We start from the raw sequence: 22,938 nt of genomic DNA on the forward strand, positions 1-22,938 counted from the left end.
AAAAACATGCTGCAATAATATTTGTTTTATCTACTACTTCGAAAATATCTGTTACTGTGTACTCAGAATAAATGCTAAAAGACCTGCCATTAGAGATGGACGTGCAAGGAAATTCTGCACATGTAAATCTTTCTAAAGAGGCAGGAATGTTGTGTGGAAGATGCGCGTCCCCCGGATAAACCTGCTCTGGAGGGAGTGACTTGATTCAAGCGCCGTCCAATTATCTGATAGCAGCATTTATCCACCGCTACAGCCCCGTCTAGTCATCCGCAAACAGGCGTGAACCGATGTGGAAGGAATGCTCGTCTGAATATTTTATCTAACGCAGAGAAAAGGGAAAAAAATAGAAAAATAAAACGCATGGGGAAATTCAGAATCGGGAGAAGACTCGGCTGACTTGTGCGGCTCCATTAACGCGACCCTATTTTTAGGGCGCTCGCGCCGTGTCTAGCCTACTATCAGTAATAGTGGCTGTGCTCGCGTGAGAGACCGCTTACAAATCTACGGAGGAAAAAAAAAAGAAAGGGACGGGAGAGCTCCAGACAAACGGAAACTGTGGCCAGACTCCAGAGGAAGTCAATTGATTTCGCCCTTCTTGATGTGATAGATTTACAAGCTTTGCACAGCGTGTCTGTCAGACCGTCTGTCAAAGCAATCAACAGTTGGTGCGAGCGCGCGATTAAAGGGACTTCGCATGCACGAGACGCTTCAGTGATGGGTGTGTGATTTCAGCACCTCAGCCCTATGGACACCCGCTTGCGTGTGACTGAATTGTTCAGTAATATGGAAGACAGACTGTTGCACATCGTGATGCATTGGATGCTTTTGCGTGTTTAGTAGCCTACATTACAGCAGACTAGAGACGAGAATGAGCAGTCTCTTCACGGCTCCCAGTGCTTTTGTTTTTATCCACGTTTTGCATTTGGTGTAAAAAAAAGACTACAGACAGAGAGAATCCCACACACTCCATCCTTGCTGGATTTAAGGGCGCATTGTTGTTTTTCCCTTGACCTTGCCTTGTGACGCTCAAAAGCAGCATGTTAATGATGGAGAGCAGCGGCGTAGACGCGCATCAGGTTGAACTGGACGCCGACTATGAGCCGCACTGCCGCCCGAGGTCGTGCACCTGGCCGCTGCCGTGCCCGGAGGAGGAGAGCCGCGCGCTGCCGGTGAAAGTGGAGCCGCGCAACGTGCCGGCGTGCCGGAGCGGAGGGGCGCCGACGGAGTTCAAGCATCCAGCCGGCGCCCCTGCCCCTATCGCGGCCGCCCCAGCGTGCATGTCCGGCGCCGCGCTGGATGTGGCCGGCCAGCTGCGCAAATCCAAGTCGTCGCGACGGAACGCGTGGGGCAACCAGTCGTACGCGGATCTGATCACGCGTGCCATAGAGAGCACCCCCGAGAAAAGGCTCACCTTATCACAAATCTACGACTGGATGGTGCGATTTGTGCCCTATTTCAAGGATAAAGGAGACAGCAATAGCTCAGCCGGCTGGAAGGTACGGTTACCACCTGATCGTCTATGTTAGAATTGCATGTTCTGCGCTCGGCATGTAGGTATCTCGCATTTCACAAAAGGCTGTTCTTCGCTCGTGCCAGATACCTACATGCTTTTGACACGTTGTGGTGAAGGCTGTTCCCTAAATCATTCATTTGAAAGGTTTCCACAGGGAGGAGAGCAGACGGGCTAGAGTTCAGTGAGTTCATTGCTCTTACAATGTTTTAAACCTACAGTATTGACCGTCTATGACGCAACAATGGCGTTTATGACGCATTGAGCTTGATCATAACGCCGTCAATGAGATGAGCTGGAGTGCGCTGGCCGTGCTCGTAAGGCAGGTCACCTGGGGGACACGCACGGGTCCGGTCAGCTTCCCCGCACGCACGCACGCCTGTCTGTCTGCTCTGAGATCTCCAGAACGCACCCTCCTCCTCCTCTAATCCCTCCCTCTCTCTGCCGTCTCATATTCAGTCCTGAGATGCATCCAAAAGACTATGGGAAATAAAATAGCCGGTGTAAAATTGTAATTAAAACATTACATAATCGAAGAAGGTTATTTAGTGAAGCAAATGCAACTGCATAGTTGCACCACATTGGTTGGCAAAAGAATAAACCACGCTGAATGTTTCAGCTGTTCATTTTTTTGTGTGTCATATGGTTCAAAGGTTTTAATTAGATCAGATTTGATGTTTTGAACTGTATGCACATGCTCTCACAGGCTTCATGGAGAACCCAAGATACCTCTGTCTGTCTGTCTCTCCCGGTTCCCTCAGCACAAACATCTAAGTTAGACACTTATAGTCAGACACTGAATTTGAATTCTATTTCTCTCTGTGGTTTGTGGCTTTCTGGCAAGCATTTAAGATCACCGAGATCACATCACAAAACATCCAGAATGACAAACAATTATGAAGTGTCTTTTTTCAGCTGACTGCAGATATTAGATAAAATACAAAACCTTACAGAATAAAAAGCCAGACAAACATATATATATATATATATATATAAATATAATAATATGTAATAGAATAGAATAACAGAATAAATATTCTAGAATAATTACATTGTTACAACATCAAGATTAATTAATAATATCAATACTAATAAAAATACATAAAAATAATCTATTGCTGCATTTATTCTTGATTAAAGATTATGGTGTGCTCTTGTTTAGATTCATCTTGTCTCACAGAATGTTTTTGTTTTTCATGTGTGTGCAATAGTTGATACACACATGCCTTTTATTACATCATCAAAACAACAGGAGTTTTTAATGTTTCTAAATGGGATATATACCTCATGCTATCCTTGTTTTCTCATTGGATAGAGAGGACAAAGAGATGGACTAAACTAATCATAAGCCTGTAGTTTTGAACTGAAATTAAATCTGGTTTAATTCCTTTCACGACTTGTTTGTGCTGCCCAGGGATGCACAGCTGTATGTCGCTCATATGTTCCCATAAGTCCAGGGATTTGATTGGCCGGCAGGGGGAAAAATGGAGAAAAACAACTTGATTCAATCAAAATAAGGTTGTGGAAAACAGACCAAGCTCACACATGTTGGCCACATAACATTTGGCGGCAGATTTTTAATGCGCATTTAATTCTGACACATGCAGGCCTGTGTGCTACACACAAAAACACACAAACATATTTACTTAGGACTGTGTAGAACCTCCTCAGCACTCTTATACAAGATAGATAGATAGATAGATAGATAGATAGATAGATAGATAGATAGATGGATCTGAAGGTGGTTTGGAGCAGACAGAGATCACATACAGTCAGTGCCATTGAAAGCACTCTTTAATAGCTGTTGTGTAATCCTGTCCGAGAGCGACTTCTCTGAACGGTGGCAGCCGGTTTCGTGTCTCTCGGCTGGCCTGACTTGTCTTTGGCATCAATTAGCTGCTGTTAATGTGGCGGCTGGGGTTATGGCTGTTTACGGTGGGCAGGAGGGCAGAGAAGAACACGCATGGCTCATTCAAATGACCAATGCTCACGGTTCACGGTGGGATGCCATGTTGGAGGGTTTGGCTTTCATGTTCGCATTCTTTTAAAGTGTCTCTACGCATCTGTGGTGTAACATGAGGTTTTCAGATGAGCCCACTGATGTGAGGCATCTCGTTTTAATTGTACACCAAGAGTGTGTCACATCCTGTTAGCGGCTGTTGAGACGTATGAAATCACTAATCAGATTCCCTCAAGCCTTCCAAGGATTTACTGCATTTATCTGTGATTTAAAAATAAGTCATGGGATGGGGCTTACTGTTAATGCATGTGTGTCCACTGTGGTTTTGCAGAGAATATATACTGGAGCTTTACCTATAGCCAAAGTTGAATTCTACAGCTCAGAGGTTGCTTTTTCAAAGAACTTAATGGAGATCTCAGTCATGTGTTATTTAAATATCTATGTTTCAGATATTTTTCCTTACAGAGAAATAGAATACACTCAAATGATAAAGTTGCTGAGATAAAGTAAGAGTTTAGAGCTGTAAAATGAATGTGGATGGAAGAGCTCTAAACATCCAGTCTGGAAAGAGATCGATGAGAATCTTGATAATCAGATGAGACGTTGTTGTTGTTGTTGTTGTTGTTGTTTTCAGGAGAAATATCTCAGATCAGTAAACTTCAGCAAAAGTCTTAATTTGATCTAATCTTGTTCCTTTATTGGATAATCAATTGAAATTTTAAGAAGGTCTCATTTGTGTTTGTTGATACTTATATGCATATGTAGGATACCTATAGAGCTTCATTTCTGAGTTAACAACACTTTCTTTCCTTTTATCTTCATTGTTGTAACTCTAGAACGTGTCTTGAGTGTTGATGTGAGAGGAATAGGCACAAAACTGTAGAAGAGGTATGAACACACATAGTATTGAAAGAGTGAGAAATAGACAGAGATACATGAGAAACAGTGGCAGTAATTTTGTGGCAGCGCTGGCCGGCCTGGACATTGAGGCAGATCTCAGTGCCAGGATATTTGGCCAGAGCAGAGGTTCAGTTGGATGCCTTCAGCTCTGGAGAAACACTTTGTCATTGTTACTCCCTCAAAGAAGTGACTGCAACACAGTCGGCCGTACTGGCAACCAGAGGATGATTTGAAGAGCGCTGAATAGTGAAAACTCTGCATTTACAGCGTGGAAGCTGGATTTCCTTTCAAACTAGATAATAATGACAAATATGCACACATTAATATGACATAGAAATAAATGATATGAGGTTTACGGAGATGAGGTCAGTGGTGAAGATATATGAAAGGAAAAATCATGAAGGCTAGTCTTATTCACATTAGTCTATGACCCATCTGATGCATGTTGTACACAAAAATGGCAAAGTCCATTGGGATTGGCTGTAGAGATGTCATTATACCAGCATTAACAATAACCATGATATGTAAAAAATGAAATATCGGTATAATATTCGAGCTACATTAGTAACTTGGTAGCAGAAACTGCATCTGGTTGATTCTCCAACATAGTAGGTGGCAGTATTTCAGTTAAAAATGCTGTTGTTCCCCATCATAAAACTGAAAAAAAGAAGATACAATGTACTAATACTGCCACACGAAATTATGTCGGAGTAGATGACAGATGAAAGCTAATTAAGACAGATGAATGTTACTAAGAGCATCATATATTTATTTCATTTCTACAGATATCGTGACAATATCGTTATCATGAACTCCTTAGTAGTAAAAACCTGTTTCTCTCCAGTCTTTTATTGTGGTGACACGAATTCCATCAAATTCACACAGTTCTATACGTCACACCCACATCTGTGGAGGGTTGTTTTACATGCCGGTTTTAGCCAGAATAAGCATGTAAAATATACAAGAATGTGTCCTGATCCACTGGCAAAAATGCTAAACGTTGGTTGCTCTGTTGGTTTGACATCATTTATTTGCTAGTTATTTACTCCTACTTTGAGCAGATCATCCATATTTAAAATGTACATTTCGCTTCCAGGAAAATGGACAAAACATCCGGGAGTGTATAGAAATCTTTGTCCAGTAACATACTCTATAGGATGAGAATGTCTGTTTTTTAAAGTCAGCATGAAATTAAAATTCATCCTATCTATTTTGTAGATGCAGGATATATTCTTATTGTGTGTGGTGCATCTATGCATCATTAAAACAAACAAACAACAACAACAACAACAAAAAACCTGACCTCCTGATTTTGAATCAGAATGTTAGAACTGGATCTTCTCGTAGAACAACAGACTCCTCTCTCCAATCATTTAGTCCGTTTAAACTCCGCCCCTCCAAATATACATTCGTTTTTTTTTTTTTTTTGAGTGCAGCAACCACATTTCAAAATCCAATCAACAACCGATGGTTGGAACCAAGTCCCTGTCCTACTTGTTTTCTTTTTTTTAATAATCCCATCATACTCAAATGTACAGTACGTCACAATATGGGAGAAAAGATCTTTTGTTATTCTGTTTTATTGTGACTTTAATACTGCCTCTCCCTGAACTGCAACAGGGACCAGATCATTTGTCTTGCCCAAATATTCTGTTTCAAAAGAAAATAGGAAATACACACAATTTAATACATCGTATTGCCTCATCAATACAATTTATTGGGTCTGTATGGGCTGTGATGCACTGACTGTTACAATACTACCAGTGAACATTGTTCCCTAAGACCATAACTATAAAAACAACAACATAATTGTACAAGAAGAAGTAAAAACTCGAACTGTTTGTCATTCTATACATATATATACATTGACGTGTTGCATCACAGTGCTATTGTTTAATTGGATACTATTTGTGCATTATTAATTGCATGTTCTGGAATTGTTTGTTTGCGTGTGAGAGACGGGATTTCACGTCCAGGGAGGTGCAGTTCTCGTTAATAATTCAGATGAGGCTCGTTATCACGGCAGCAAAGATCCTGCTCTGATTCCACCTTAATTAAAACTCTACTCACACACACACACACACACACACACACACACACACACACACACACACACACACACACACACACACACACTCACACACACTCACAATCCAGGCCTCCGCACGCTCAGTGTCACACGCCCGCTTGCACCTTTTTCCGTTCCTGTGCTTTCAGAAAAATGCTACAGTAATGTTGCCACAGACTATGAGTTAGTTTCAGACTCCTTGGTGTGATTTTTCACCTGGTGTTGTTTCCCAAAGCAGTTCAGCATCAGAATCAAGTCAGTTAGATGAAACGACAGACGCCTCTGTGACCTCTGACCCCGACCAAAGATACTTGCTAGAGCCTGTATGCGTTAAAGACAATTGACTCTGAAGCCTAGCATGTGCTGCTATTATCAGGTGCTTACATATTTAATCAGATCTTCATAAGACCCCCCCCCCCAGCAGAGCTCTGGGCAAACTGAGATTGATGAGCTGTAATGGGCGAGAGGAGAGCAGCCATGATTAATGCATGCGCAGAGGAAAGCCTGGCAGTGCGGCTCGCTGCTGCGCTCCAGATCCACCGTACGACTGACCCTGGTCTTACAGCAGACTCTGACTGGACACACTGAGTCTGGTCCACTCTGTAGATTACTCCGGCTCAAAACACCAGCCTAGACGGGAAAAGAAAAGAGAGTGTGACATTTAAAGTGAACTTTTGGCTTTATGTGCTGGATTCATTTCAATTGATTTTACCACAATTATTAACTTTAGATCAGGCAGACTTTACGTTTTATTTGGCGCAAATGTAAATAAGGTCATGAGGTGTTTACAAACTGTTGTGCAGAAAACAGTGCAGAAATTTATGCATTTATTCAGCATTGATACATTCAACTGATCAAAAGTGACCGTAAAAGCATAATGTTACAAAAAGATTTGCGTTCCAATATTTATACAAATATTATGCAGCATCTATTTTCAATAATGATAATAATCAGAAATGCATCTGGAGCAAAAAAAATCTACATTATTTCCGAAGGATCATGTGACTGAAGACTGATGTTGAAAATTCAGCTTTTCATCTCAGGAATCAATTACATTTGAACATATATTCAAATAGAAAAAAAAAAAAAGTTTTCAATTGTAATAATATTTCACAATATTACTGTTTTTATTGTATTTTTATTAAAACAAATGCAGTCTTAGTGACCCCAAATGTGTGAATGATAGTGTCTGTGGGATCTGTTATCGCCCGTCAGGTTAAAATCTCATACTGAGCTACATAATATGAGATATAATAGCTCAAGAAGCAGATGACAAAATGATTTTAAAAAATGAGCAGAGTTGATCAAATAATCTCAGTTGCGTCATTCCCAGTGCTCAGTCTGACTTTATCTACAGAATTACAGTGTCTTTCAGAATAATATCGAATAGTCTTATTTCTCTTCACGTGAGGCAGTTTCTCACAGGTATTTCTTGTCATGGAAAGAAAATGCAAACTGTTTCTCTCTCCACATATTTCATTCTGAAAACACTGTACTTAAATAATCACTTTCTGGTTTGTATATTTTATTTGCATTACTAAATGGGAGATACAGTAAGCGTGTGTGTCCGTGTGCTGATGTGCCTGTGTTTGGTGAAGTATTTTGTGGATTTTGTTTGTCAGTTTGATGAAAATGGGTCAGGATGCAGTGTTTAATATGCTGCCCGTGTCACTGCTAACTCTCAGAAAACGACATAGCCTGGATTGAACCCTCGTAGCAAGTCTCGCTCGCCGCTCTCATTCTCTCACAGCTTCTCTCTCTGGATTTTATGCTTTCTCGTTTTTATGATTTATATTATACACAGATCTATTCATATTTTCCGTCCGCTTTTTTTCTGAAAGCTCCTAAAGGATCGTATAGATCATTTCTTTTGGATTTGGAACCAGTCCTAAAGGATTCTATTGAAATCAAAGGAGAATTCTGTAAGAATCCAAGATGATGAACTGAGAATTCCAATTGTTGTTTTTATTTATTTCACCTTTTATTTTCCATTATTATAATTATCTTAGATTTTCTGTTTGTCCACACTGTGATAACTGGTGTGATTTTGATGTCTGATGTCATATTTCTGTACGCGTGGAATACCCAGATGAATGTACAACAGAGCTCAGTGTGTGCCACAGTGTATCCCACAATGCAGTGTTCTTCAACTGACCTTTTATTTCCAGTGTGACCGACACATCCACTTGGTTTTTTTTATCAAGAGTAAGGATGTTTTTATTGGATGTTGGTTGTCAGTTGTGACGAAAGTCTTTTGTAATCCATATAGTCTGACATAAACGACAGTTGCACTGTGACCCTAACATCTGATACTGATAAGCAACAGTTGTAAATGACACAGTCAATTCCGCTTATAATACGCGACTCTGGGCTTCTTTCATTGAGTTGCATGAAAATATCCAGGGTCACAGATTGTGCTTTTTTTAGGCATATTTGAAAAAAATATGGTTGCTTGTTAGGAAAAGTGTAGTTTCTTTACACTTATGTTTGCCGTATTTTCCAGTGCATTGATTGACACCCTGTCTGCTCACAGTAGCCAATCAGTGCAATACTATACACTCTACCCCCTCACTGGAGAAAAATCATGAAGGCGCTTGACGATAATCCAAGCAATGATAGCAGGAGTGGGGTGACTTTCATTTATAGAGTACAGTTTTAATTTTTACAATGTCTATGTAATGTATTAATTATCACGCGCTTCAGTTAAAAAACAAAACAAAAAGTAGGTATATACTCATCTTGAGCGTATTCCTTAAAGGGACAGTTACTATAACAGTATATGTGTTAGTATTGGCTCAAATATATTTTATGCTATATACATTTGGCTGTGTTACAGCTCCCACTTTAAGCTCTTGTCTTTTTCTCCTTTTCCATCTCTCCAATCTTATTCTGCTCACAGGTGATGAGTGGATAGCGAACGCCTCCCGCTTTCTTCGCATATTTTTCTTAAATAACTTCTGTTTTTGCTTTTCAAATAATAGTGATTTCAGTTTAATATGGTGTAGGCTCATCTATTGCTGATAAATAATTGATAATGAATAATATTGATGATAATAAATAATCAAATAACATTGGGCTTGTTTTTGAAGCTGCGGTGGCTTATTTGTCTCGCAAGAGTTGGCAAGCGTGTGCACAGTATGACCCTGACTTTAGAGGATTCTTTAGGATTAGTTTAGAATTATTATAGAAAATCCATTAGGAATCTTGAGCATATTCCTTAAAGGGCCAGTTCACCCAAAAATGACAACTCTGTCCTCATTTACTCACCTTCACGTTGTTCCAAAACTGCATGGATTTCTCTTTTCTGTTGAACACAAAAGAAGATATTTTGAATAATTTTGAGAGATTTGGTGCCCACTGACTTCCATTGTACAGAAATAGACATTTGACTAAATATATTTTTATGTTTCAGTCATGCCATTTTGGAATGACCTCTTGTCATCTTGCCTCTTGGTGAACAATGATACAATTCACTGTCTTTTTTTTATCTCTTTAAGGATTTTAAGATGTCTTTAAGAATCTAGTGTTAATTATATTTCTATTGCTCTAACATACACTTTTATTTTTAATTTGTTGAGTTATCATCTCTATTGATTTATAGTTTCATCAAATCCTGGATTCCATTAAGCATCTTTATTGTCTTTGATGGCTTGCCATCGGACTCCATCAGTGTGTTAATAGTGACATTAATCTGCATAGTGCCAAGGAAAGAGGGATGGAAAAGAAAACCATGAGGGAATTAAAAAAGAGGAAAAAGACTGTTGGAAGAGGGGTGGTAGAGTTGAAATGAGACAGACACGTCCCTTTTACAGTTTGAAATGATTTAAATACTATCATTCCATTCAATAACCTCAAATTATGACTTTTTTCCACAACAAAATATAATTATCAAATATTATCATAAAAAATAAACAACAGCTGCTTTAGCTATGCATTCTGGTACCATAGTCAGATAATCTGAATCTACAGCTCCACATTATTTATATTAATAATATAATATACCCTCATGTTTTTTGTTGTTGTCGTTTGACCAGTGTAGTCCAGTTCACAAATGTATAACTCTTTTCTTATTTCTTTATTTATAATAAATGGTAAAGTGACTGTTGTAATATAATAAAATATAATATAATATAATACTGCCATACTGATTAGTGCATACTGCGCAGTGAACACTCTTTGCCTACTATTTTTTTTAAATAAATATTAAATTAAACTGTTGTTGTTATACAATGATAAATGCTTGTGTGTAGTGTCCACTTATTTTATTGGGGAAAAAAAATATTTTTTTGCAAATTTGTATAAAAATATCTACTTAAAGCAGGCCAGTTAAAATAATGAGTCAAATTAAAGATGTTAAACCTGTGAGTGCAGTTCATTTTTTAATGGAAGCTCAGGTCAAGTGCGTTGCATTGAGGAACACAGTATTTCAAGCCTCCTCTGCTCACTAAGGCTGCATTTATTTGATCAAAAATACAGTACAACTGTAAAATATTATTCCAATTTAAAATTCTATTTTAACTATTTTAATATATTACATAAAATGTAATTTATTTCAGGCACACAAAGCTAAATTTTAAGCATCATTTCTCCAGTCTTCAGTGTCACATGATCCTTCAGAAATCATTCTAATAAGATGATTTGCTGCTCAGGAATCATTTCTTATTATTGTCAATGTGTATCAAGTAGGGGTGTAACGGTTCACAAAATTCACGGTTCGGTTCGATACGATACACTGGTGTCACGGTTCGGTTCGGTACGTTTTAGATACAGCAAAAAGAAAAAATTGGCAGATAAATTTCCTTTATTTTTCAAAAATTAACAAAGTATGTTTTTTTTTACATTGAACAATGATGGAGCTATTCTTTACCCATCTTCTATGGTGTTTTCTTAGCAGCATACTGTATTAAACAAAAATAGCTCCTTATAAAAAAAAATAAAAAATGTTATATTGTAGTAGTTATGAACAAATACAACGATTTAACTTTTTATATAGAACTCTATAACTCTTTATATTGAGTGTGTTTTTACTCAATTGGTTCTCTATTTGGGATTATGTTTTTTGGAACAAAGCAGGAATGAAATGGCTGAAATGGGGTCGTGAAGGAATATTGTAACGGGGCTCAATTACATTAAGCATGTTCTTAAAACCTGCGTTTTCCACTACAGAGTAAAAGGTCTCATATCCGCGGCTATAGCGTAAATGTACCAATCGCCGCGGTGATGTCTTTTGCCCTGTTTGAATCCGTTGTAAAATGTCTGTCTAAATGCTGCGGGGATAGTGTGTTGCATGTTTGTTTCTCCTTTTTTTTCGTCTTGTCCCAGATACTGACACACTAAGGTGATGTCGGCGTAAATGAGTTGACATGTTTCAAGTATTCCCACTGGTGTACCCTATTGTCATGTAGCAGATGCGACATACCGTTGTTTTTTTATCCACCACTCTCTTGCCATCACCATTATAGCTTACAGGGAATCCAAAGTGCACCCAAAAACCAGATCTGTTGGTTATTGGAGGATCTTCTATTTCTGGTCTGTTAAACGCATTGGCCATTTTTCAATGAACCTTCAGCGTGTATTACTGAGTGAGCGAGCGCCTGACTGAGTAGCCTAACATAAACATATAAGTTGGTGTTTTTTTCTTCTTCGTGGGTGTCAGGGGCGTTGCCTGTTACGTCGTTTGAGTTATTGGGCTACCTTGTTGAATGCATAACATTATATTTCACACACTTTTTTTATTTTCCAAATGTAATTAATTAGTCCAACGAACCGTTCGGTACATAATGCGTACCGCGTACCGAACCGAAAGCCTCGTACCGAATGGTTCAATACGAATAAGCGTATCGTTACACCCCTAGTATCAATCAATTTGTAGCAGTGTGTGTCTTTACTGTCATCTTTGTCAATGTCAATGTCAATGTCACCTTTATTTATATAGCGCTTTAAACAAAATACATTGCGTCAAAGCAACTGAACAACATTCATTAGGAAAACAGTGTCAATAATGCAAAAATGATAGTTAAAGGCAGTTCATCATTGGTTTCAGTTATGTCATCTCTGTTCAGTTAAATAGTGTCTGTGCATTTATTTGCAATCAAGTCAACGATATCGCTGTAGATGAAGTGTCCCCAACTAAGCAAGCCAGAGGCAACAGCGGCAAGGAACCGAAACTCCATCGGTGACAGAATGGAGAAAAAAACCTTGGGAGAAACCAGGCTCAGTTGGGGGGCCAGTTCTCCTCTGACCAGACGAAACCAGTAGTTCAATTCCAGGCTGCAGCAAAGTCAGATTGTGCAGAAGAATCATCTGTTTCCTATGGTCTTGTCCTGGTGCTCCTCTGAGACAAGGTCTTTACAGGGGATCTGTATCTGGGGCTCTAGTTGTCCTGGTCGCCGCTGTCTTTCAGGGATGTAGAGGTCCTTTCTAGGTGCTGATCCAGCATCTGGTCTGGATACGTACTGGATCCGGGTGACTGCAGTGACCCTCTGATCTGGACACAGACTGGATCTGGTGGCCACGGTGACCTCGGAACAAGAGAGAAACAGACTAATATTAGCGTAGATGCCATTCTTCTAATGATGTAGCAAGTACATAAGTTGTTATGGGAAGTGTTTCCGGTTCCGGTTTACCTAATTAATGCAGCCTAAAAATCCTTTAACGGATTTGGATAATAAAAGCATATTAGTATGTTATGTGTAAGCCAGGTTAAAGAGATGGGTCTTTAATCTAGATTTAAACTGCAAGAGTGTGTCTGCCTCCCGAACAATGTTAGGTAGGTTATTCCAGAGTTTAGGAGCCAAATAGGAAAAGGATCTGCCGCCTGCAGTTGATTTTGATATTCTAGGTATTATCAAATTGCCTGAGTTTTGAGAACGTAGCGGACGTAGAGGATTATAATGTAAAAGGAGCTCATTCAAATACTGAGGTGCTAAACCATTCAGGGCTTTATAAGTAATAAGCCATATTTTAAAATCTATGCGATGCTTGATAGGGAGCCAGTGCAGTGTTGACAGGACCGGGCTAATATGGTCATACTTCCTGGTTCTAGTAAGAACTCTTGCTGCTGCATTTTGGACTAGCTGTAGTTTGTTTACTAAGCGTGCAGAACAACCACCCAATAAAGCATTACAATAATCTAACCTTGAGGTCATAAATGCATGGATTAACATTTCTGCATTTGACATTGAGAGCATAGGCCGTAATTTAGATATATTTTTGAGATGGAAAAATGCAGTTTTACAAATGCTAGAAACGTGGCTTTCTAAGGAAAGATTGCGATCAAATAGCACACCTAGGTTCCTAACTGATGATGAAGAATTGACAGAGCAGCCATCAAGTCTTAGACAGTGTTCTAGTTTATTACAAGCAGAGTTTTTAGGTCCTATAATTAACACCTCTGTTTTCTCAGAATTTAGCAGTAAGAAATTACTCGTCATCCAGTTTTTTATATCGACTATGCATTCCATTAGTTTTTCAAATTGGTGTGTTTCACCGGGCTGCGAAGAAATATAGAGCTGAGTATCATCAGCATAACAGTGAAAGCTAACACCATGTTTCCTGATGATATCTTTGATCAATTCAGTGTGTCCTTACTGAATAGAAGAATGAATAAATAACTGAATATGCATACTGCAGAAATAATAAGAGTAGTATGTTAGTATGCTATTCTGAATGTAGACCGCGAGAGAGGAAAAAAACATTAAACTCTTAATAACCGTGATTAGGAGACACTCAAAGACATAAATTGAGATGAGTTTAAGAATTGGAGGGATATGTGGAGAGACGGATGTAGTTGTGAGTCGGCCAGCCTGCGTTCTTCTCCTCTCAAACAGATAATGAGAAGACCAAAGCCAGTGGCTGTGTCCAGAATGACATACTACGACTACTCCTACTATTTCTGTATTATATATACTAAGCACAGTATGCAAAATGATGTATGCACAGAACATCCGGATGACCTACTTCGTTTGCCAAAATGTGCAAGACATAAATATGTATCCCACAATGCAATGGGGTGCCTGATGTGTTCCAGTGAACCAGAAGTAATACAACATCTGTGATTTTTAACTTAGCTGACTTATTATTTTTTATCATAATACAAATGTTAGTATTTTAACACAAAGCTAATTCAAAGAGCTTTATAATGTCTATCATTGCGTGGTGTTTCATATACTTCATAAAAATAATATTCATTATATATGCACGCGTTCCATTCTGAACAAAGCCAATCTCTCTCTCTCTCTCTCTCTCTCTCCTCCCGTCTCTGTTAATGATCCTCTAGGCCTGCCGAGCTGAATCTGAGCGATGCCCACCGACAGCACCACCCAGGCAGAAAGACACACACACTCACACACAGACATATAGAAGAGAGGAAGATTGCAGACCAACATTTATCCAGAGTATATGAACAAACCCACACTGACACACAGTCTCTCCATGCATCACAAGTGCAGAAGCTAGAAAACACACACAAAAAGCCACACATAGAGTACAGAAAGCAATGTGAAGCAGTAGCACAGTGATAACCTACATTGACTCTTTATGTTATTTTACATGCTCCTTAGTGTTCTCAATGAAATGTATGACAGGGGTCAAAAGTGGGGTCAGATTTTTTTCAGAATTTTTAACTAAAGAGTTTTCTATAGTGTAGGTGGTATGTGTAAAGTATTCATTATGTATACATATATGTGTATATATGCCAACTCTGAGTTTATAAAACCACAATATCATACACTGTTTTGAAAAAAATATTTTCGATAGGTCTTTAGGAGTCTGTCCAGTCATAGATGTATATTAAGTTATATGCGAATGTGTATGTGTGTGAGGCTCTTGAATATTCGCACTATGTGTGTGTGTGTATAGACTTCAGCTTTTTAATGAAGTTCTCTGTTAAGTCTCCCAAAGACTTTGCATTCCTCATACACCCCCCCCCCCCATACGCACCCCCGAGCGTACACACACACACACACACACACACACACAACCAAATGACCCCTCCCCCCATTGCAACACACACGCTCCTGCACACAAACACTTAAAACACACATTCCAAGCATCCTCATTAGCAATTCATGAGCTGAGTCTCATTAGACACTAAGTTTTAGCGCGGGCCTCTGAAGTCGATGGCTAAAGATGTTATTAATATTTCATATGTCTTCCCATTGAGGAGCTAAAAAAAAAAAGATAAGTTGCTTCGCTTTGGCTACAAAGTCACTCGAGCTCTCGTCTTTTACCCCTCTTTCTATATTTCCCTTCTTTCTTTCCCCCCTTCGTTAGACTGCTTTTATGGACTGCCTCGCTCCATCTCTCCACCCCTCTCTCTGGCACACAGACCCTAACTCAAACTGACTTAATTGGGCTGTCTTTGTTCGAAGAAATGTGGACCTACCTTACGTTTTCCCATAGATTCAGAGCAAAGATTGAGATGGAACCCATAGGAAAGAAAAAAACAAAAAACAAAAAAACTAACAAATGAGATCTCTTTAATATCTAAAAAAAAAGTCATCTAAGATGTGTTTCCTCCAGCGTATCAGAAAAGAGCTCTAAAATGTCTCAAAATGTTTGGCAAGATACCAAAGTCTACAATCAAAAGTCATTAGAGATCTAAAATGAACATTTGTCATCAGATGAACTGAGCTGCTATCCACATTCATTATATTCGGTTGTTGAATCTGATCTGCCCAGAGTGCGCTTTTAAATCCCAGAAGAAATTTACAAATTGTGCTAATATACACTCACTGCTGAAAAATCTTGATCCTAACCTTTATCTCCATACTGAAATCTCAAGTGGCTAGACAGTGATTCATCTATTCCGAATCATTAAAATATTGGTATATGGGACGCCACTAGCTACTATAACTCTAAACTTTTGATAGGTTAGTTTAAATGAAAAGTGCTTGTGAACGACTAGTAGTATAGGTTTGGACCTGGAAAAAGTATGCATTATGTCATACCTTAACAAGTGGATAGCTCTATGCTCTATGTCTTGTATGTGCCTGCATTTCTTAAAAGGAACTTTATGAGAAACGTTGGAGACAATTTGTAAATGTCTGAAAACTGTTTTCGGGAAAATTCTTACTTGTATTCCAGCCTAATGTGCAGTGACAATGTTAAACAAGCCATTGAAACAAAGTTGATTTTCCCCAAAAAATCTCACTGGTTCATTCAAAACATTGCTCTTATTGTTTGAGAATCTTGATCAGGTCTGAGTTTCCCGAAAACATTGCAAGCAAAAAGTAGATTGTTGAAACCATTGGCTAGTAATGCAGTAGTCTCAACAATCAGCCTAGACTTACAATGCTTTGGGAGATGAAGCCAGCTCAAAAATGGAGCGAGTTTGGGGCTGGTCTGTCTGCTGACGGGAGCATATTTGAAAATAATAATTATTTTTGCAGTTCCATTGCATTCGGAAGAATGAATGAAGGTGGAATAACAGGACTCTATTGGGACAAAGTCAATGGCAGACACAGAGCAGAGAAGCATTCATGTTGAATTAGAGAGATTCAGCTAATGTGGGAGAATCCCAAGTGAACCCTATAACCCCTGTAAAGAGGTTGGGGGGAACAGAGGGGCTCGGCAGACACGCTGTGCTCTGGAAATAAACACATGCATGAATAAGTCAATAGTGGTCATGTCTCGAAATGTGTGCATAAACAAATGAGCGAATATGTGCGTGTGTGTCCATGTGGAAGGCCAGACTCGCATTCTCGACAGACACCACATTCTCTGTGAATGAGAAACAGACCCGGACAGAGAGACAGATAGATGTCTTTAACAGCTTGATTTCGAGTCTGTGTGCAGCTGAGGAAAGAATTCTGAGAGCCCCCTCCTTCCCAAACCAACTTCATTCCCACTTTATCTGTGGGAGAATATGTGCCAGTGCTCCTCTGTCTCTCATTTAAACAGTTCTGTCATAAGAGCCATAATCAAACCGAAAAACCTCACAAAGGCAGAAGAGCAAGGCAGTATGGAACCAATTGTGATCTAACGGCGGCCAAAAAACCCATTTACATCTGAGACAGAAGATTCACTGGGTTTCTCTCCTTATTTGACCCTCTTCTCCTGAGCATGATCAATATCATCTCTTTGTCTCTTCATCTTCCCACATTTTCGGTTGTCGTCTTGTTTCAGGATGTTTCTTCCATAGCAGCACCGCTGCATTTTGCAGGGGTGTTGATTTGTTGCGATGTTGTTTCTTGCGTCTCTCCTGAATTTGTGTTTAATGAATCTTTTGCGCAGTGCCGCATAATTAATTTGTATTCTGTCACGTCTTTTATCAGACACACCTGTTATGACACGTCGCTTATATCAGGTGTAGATTTGATAAATGGGAGCTGTGATGTGCTGTAGCACTTAATGAGGAAGCACGGAATCCAGTGTGAGAAACTTCCCAAAAGCCAGGCGAGTTTTAGGGTACTTTAACGAGCGGGGCCGGGTCGCTTTGTGACACAGTGCATGCTGGGAGGTGGCGCTCTGTGCGCTTGAGTGTTCGCTTGGAACAATTAGAGGTAGTTTGCGGCCATCTTGTGCAGTCGCTGGCGGACTAGCACAAAAGGACGCGGCGCGGTAAGCCAGCGAGTTGTTTCATGGGAAAGAGCGCCTGAAAATGGTGCTCCGGAAGGCGCCCTCTCTCAGTCTCTTTACAAGTGCCTCTTTTATTTTTCCTCTTTCGAACTCTATCAATTTTCCCTGCACATTCTCTCCCCTGGTTTTGTGGTTTGTCTGCCACCCCTCCTCCATCGCTACCCCGCTTGCTGTGTTCTTTATAAAGTCTTTCTCTTTCAACATCATACCCATAACCCCTCTTACACCCCCAACACACCCTCACACACACTCTGACTCTCCTACATTCAATTCCCTGTCTTCCTTTCTTTCTTTCTGTCTTTCTCTGCCTACTATGGTCAGGTCTCATGGGGAAAGACAGTTGGCAGGAAGCAGGCTTGCTGCCATAGCAACAGGATCACTCCCTCTCCCACAGGTCTCCTTAGCAACCGGTAGCTTGGCATTGTTGTAATGAGCGGACCCTATGTGCCAGGCTAACAGAGCACAAGTGTGTGTGTGTGTGTGCATGTAACCGAGCACATATTTATATGCTATGACTTATTGTGAAAATGTGCAGTGAGATCCAAGGCATTTTTGTGTTTGTTTTGTGTATTCAAATCATATATTTCATCAACTTGCATATTAAAGGATACATCTTAAACACATTAATGTAGCAGGTTTTAATTAACAATCATGTGACCAGGTGCTTCCCAATCTGTTTGGGGTTTGATTAAAGCGATCAGCTCATTCCACGCCCTGCAACCGAAATAATTGATGCGTGACTTAATTAATGATTTACTAATTAATTGTGCATGCTCTGCCTAGAACAGAGGATGACTTTGTGCTCGATGATAAAGTCAGTCATAGCTGTGCAAACTCGTGTTTTTGCTTGCAGAGAGAGCAAAAACGCTAAATACTAAAGAAATTCCATTTGTTTGTTGTGAATCAGTAGGCTACATTGTTTTCCACACATTTTCTCACTTTTATTTATTCACTTCAAAGTTGAAAATTTAGTCAATTTTTGAATTATTCAAATGTAATACGATTACTCTTACATCAAAAATAATTGTATTCATTTGTATTTTTGTCTTATTAGCCGGGTTTCCATCCAAAGGTGCAAATTTAACTTATGCGCAAAATTGGAATATCGAACAAAACATTTGCGAACAAGCAACAAGTTTCCATCCAACGAATCAAAGAGAACAAAACCAACACTTCCTGATAAACTGGCACTATACATCACTAAGAAAGGAAGGAGAAGCTACTGAATATAATAATTTTCCTATATAATATATTCCTTGCACCTCAGAATGAGCAGATGAAACACAATGAATGCAGTTATTGCTTTCGGAGGTGGATGCTTGCTGTTCGGGAACGCAGTCGTTTAACAGTTCTGGGAGACGATTATACAGAAATACTTTGAAGACAGACTTTGCTCAGGCATTTCCGTATGATCATATAACAACATTTCAGATGCTGTGGAACAGGATCGGCCTACTGGTTAGTCAGGATTTACCGTCCCATTGCACAAAGTCACATTACTTTTTTGAAGCCCTTGGAGGAATTTAATCACAAAATGCATTTCCATCTCCCATTATACACATTAACACTTTTTCTCACAAGTCAAAAACCACCTCAAGCGAGTGTAAAAACTTTTTTGCGAATTAAGGCATTTTTAATTGAAATTCAGCGTTTCATCACTCAATTCTGATGCAATACTTCAAAATGCGCATAAAAGCAGGGGGATGGAAATAATGTTTCAGTAAAAAAATTCAAACAATCTTAGATAAAGATAAATAGTAACACTTTATCTTAAAATTCTCAATATTAATTAGCATGCATAACATATTGGCAGTTTATTAGGGCTTTTAAAGCACATATTAATGCCTTATTCTGCATGCTAATATTCTAGACCCCTTAACCCTACTTACTTAACAACTTACCAACTACCTTAAAAAACAGCAACTTAGGCATAGTTAATAGTAAGTTAATAGTGAGAATTGGACTTTAAAATAAAGTGTGACCAAATTTTTCAGACCATTTTAAAGTATTTTTCATACTTTCATACTTGGTTATATTTGTACTTAACACAAGAAGAAAAACATGGCCAGTGGGGTAAGCAAAATAAGTTTTCATACAGTTTCTTATGCAATTTTGCTTCTCATGTGAATTTTATCTTGGTTTGAGGGTATTCAGATTGGTTTAATAGGGAAAACAAAAAACAAAACAAAACAAATACTTATTAATATATGTAAAACTGTGTACAATTATTTAATATTATTGTATGTTGTTTTATCACAGCAAGGAGGTGTGCATCTGTGGATAGGACACAGGTGTAAGACAGTCTTCTGAGTCTGGGCGATCTCCCACAGGTGTCTGTACTCTCCACCTGTTGTGTGAAAGCTTAGCTAGGGATTGTCATCATTTCAGGCTGATGCTGCTCTTAGCACTGCCCCAGTCTGGGCTGGGTGCCATGCGACGCATATGCCAGGGGGCGGCTGTGCTATGCCATGCCCTGCGAAGAACTGGCTTTTATGCCCTGAAGGTCTGGTCAGCTCTGGCATGCAGGGTGGATTTTCCGATCCCCTGCACCGCTCTCAGATGTTCCTTAATCTGCCTGCTCTATTTTTAAACCTCCCTCCCCTCTTTTTGCTCTATCCGTCCATCCTTCACTTCCTCCCACTCTCCCTCCCTCCCTCCTTCAGGCTCTCCCCGTTCCCAGGGAACTTGGCCCAGCTCGCCCAGCAGCTCCAATTAGAGCTCGGTACAAGGGGATGGAGCGCACTAGCTGGCTGCTCCCACCTACAGGTCCCCAGGGGCCCCGGCTTCTTTTCTGTGCCCATTCTACCTCTCTCAGGTTAGGATAAAGCTCCAGACGCCGCCCCTCCCTTCCGCCTTGGTCCCTCTGGTGGGTGGGCATTCCTCAGGGAAGAGAGCGGAGAGAGAGAGAGCCTTCTGTCGCCAAAGCATTGGCTGTAATGATGGCACTGCTCTGTTTTTAGAATATGAATGATGGGCCTCCATCATTAACAATGTCTAATTTGAAGACAAAACATGAAAGGTTCAGCCAAAAATGTTTATTCAATTATTTACTCTCCCTATGTTATCCTAAACTCAAATGCTCTTATTTTTTTCCCCAAGAATCACCAAAGCAGAATTTTCAAGATATTGTTATAAAGCTCTTTTCCATATCTCATTTTATGGGAAACAGTGACCATGATGGAAAAACTCCACAACAGCTTTCACACAGCATTTTTCATTCCACATTTTCAAACTGGCACACCATGTTCAGTTATAACATGCAACTACCAGTAGTGATTTGGGAGTACTGTAATGATGTCAGACTTTGTGTGACAGGTCAGATTGGCATTTTAGTTGAAGATTATGAAAAACGATAAATAATGACTTAAATTTCAGTATGTTCCCCATACAAATCTATCGTATGACTTAAGAAGACACTGAATGTAGCATTTTAAAGGGATCATTTGATGCTCTTTTGAAGACAATTATTTTGTGTTTTTGGTGAAACAGAATATGTTGACATGCTTTAATGTTCAAAAAACACATTCAAATACTGTACATTATTGTAGGTCCTCTATTCCCCGCCTCTCTCAAACAAATTGTTTTCTACAAAGTCCCAAAAGCAAGCTGATCTGATTGGCCAACTGACCCAGTGCATTGTGATTGGCCGAACACCGCAAGCACTCGTCAGTAATGTTACGCCCCTTTCCATAATCACAAGCTTCATCTTTCAAAATAAATATAAAGACAGTTATGGCATTAGTTCAAGCCAGAAAAGGGAACAGAGTCGTGTGACAGAGACAGCGATAAAGCTCGTATGTGTTTGCAGCACAAGCCACGGACGATTAAGACCCTGTTTCTCTCTCTCTCACACACACACACACACACACACACACGCTCATGCACACACATGATGCACAAAACTCCACATTTGAACAGTCAATAGCAAATACTTAAACTATTAACAAGACATACTTACAGTAGCTGATTCAGAAGTGCCAGATTGTCATAGCAAAGTCAGAATTACATCTTCTCCTAAGTTCATGAAACGGTCGTCCATAAAATGCGTTGCTGTTCTGTTGTAAGTAATCGTAAAGATTCCTAAATGCATCTACTTTCACCAAATAAAGTGCTTATGCTTTCTCTTAGATACACACAGCATCTCCCTGACATGGCTGCTTCAACACTGACTGTGTTTACTGAAACCACACCTTCTTTCTTTGCGTGAACATTTGGGTAGCATTACACATTATTTCCACATAGTGATGTAGACATGTGGGGGCGTGTTTAAACAAGCCGTGTTAGGGGGCGTGGCAGAGTCTTAACTTTGCTAAAGAATATCTCTTTGGATTTGAGACTTTAGTCTTTGCAACTTTACAGATCTTCTTCATGCACAGAGAGCTTGAAACACTCCAAAGAGAAAGGAAAAATTTAAATATGACCCTTGTAAGGCTGGGATACACTGAACAGATTTCAAAGTCCCACTGAAGTGCCTTGAAACACTTCAGTATGTTGCTGTAATTTCCATTGAAATGGGAATTTATGTCTCATTCCTTGATTTTTAGCCAGTAGTGTTTGGTTTATATCGCAGCCCAGCAAAGCAGCACTTGACAACTTGTGACAGACACAGTGAAAAAAAAAAAAGACTAATAGATTCCCCCTTTAGCCGAGCCGAGCCGAGTCGAGTCGAGCTGGTACTCGTAATGGAAAAGCACCATTAGATTTAATATAGAATTGTTACTACTAGAAAAAAAATAATAGTCATAAATTCAGTAATGCAGTTTGAATAACATGTAGGCCTAATATACAGTATGGTAGTGCATGGCACCGGTGTTATCCTCATCATTGCTGTTTATAATGCTCCGTCATGGTTTAAAATACAACATTCTGTGTAGAATTCAATTGAGTTTGAGATGGTTTTTTTTTGGTCCGTCCCCTTTT

At 39.5% G+C, this 22,938-nt stretch overlaps 1 protein-coding gene across 2 annotated transcripts in view; it reads left to right on the plus strand.

The window, feature by feature from the left end:
* Positions 1–252: 252 nt before the first annotated feature.
* LOC132104522 (forkhead box protein O6-like) overlaps positions 253–22,938 on the plus strand; it is a 38,040-nt gene continuing 15,354 nt past the window's right edge. For both annotated transcript variants that reach the window (XM_059510058.1, XM_059510059.1), the window contains exon 1: positions 253–1,496. In XM_059510058.1, the coding sequence (XP_059366041.1) occupies positions 1,038–1,496 (459 nt within the window). In that variant the 5' untranslated portion in view covers positions 253–1,037. The remainder of the gene's footprint in view (positions 1,497–22,938) is intronic.

Source organism: Carassius carassius, chromosome 25, assembly GCF_963082965.1.
Source record: "Carassius carassius chromosome 25, fCarCar2.1, whole genome shotgun sequence".
Classification (NCBI taxonomy): domain Eukaryota; kingdom Metazoa; phylum Chordata; class Actinopteri; order Cypriniformes; family Cyprinidae; genus Carassius; species Carassius carassius.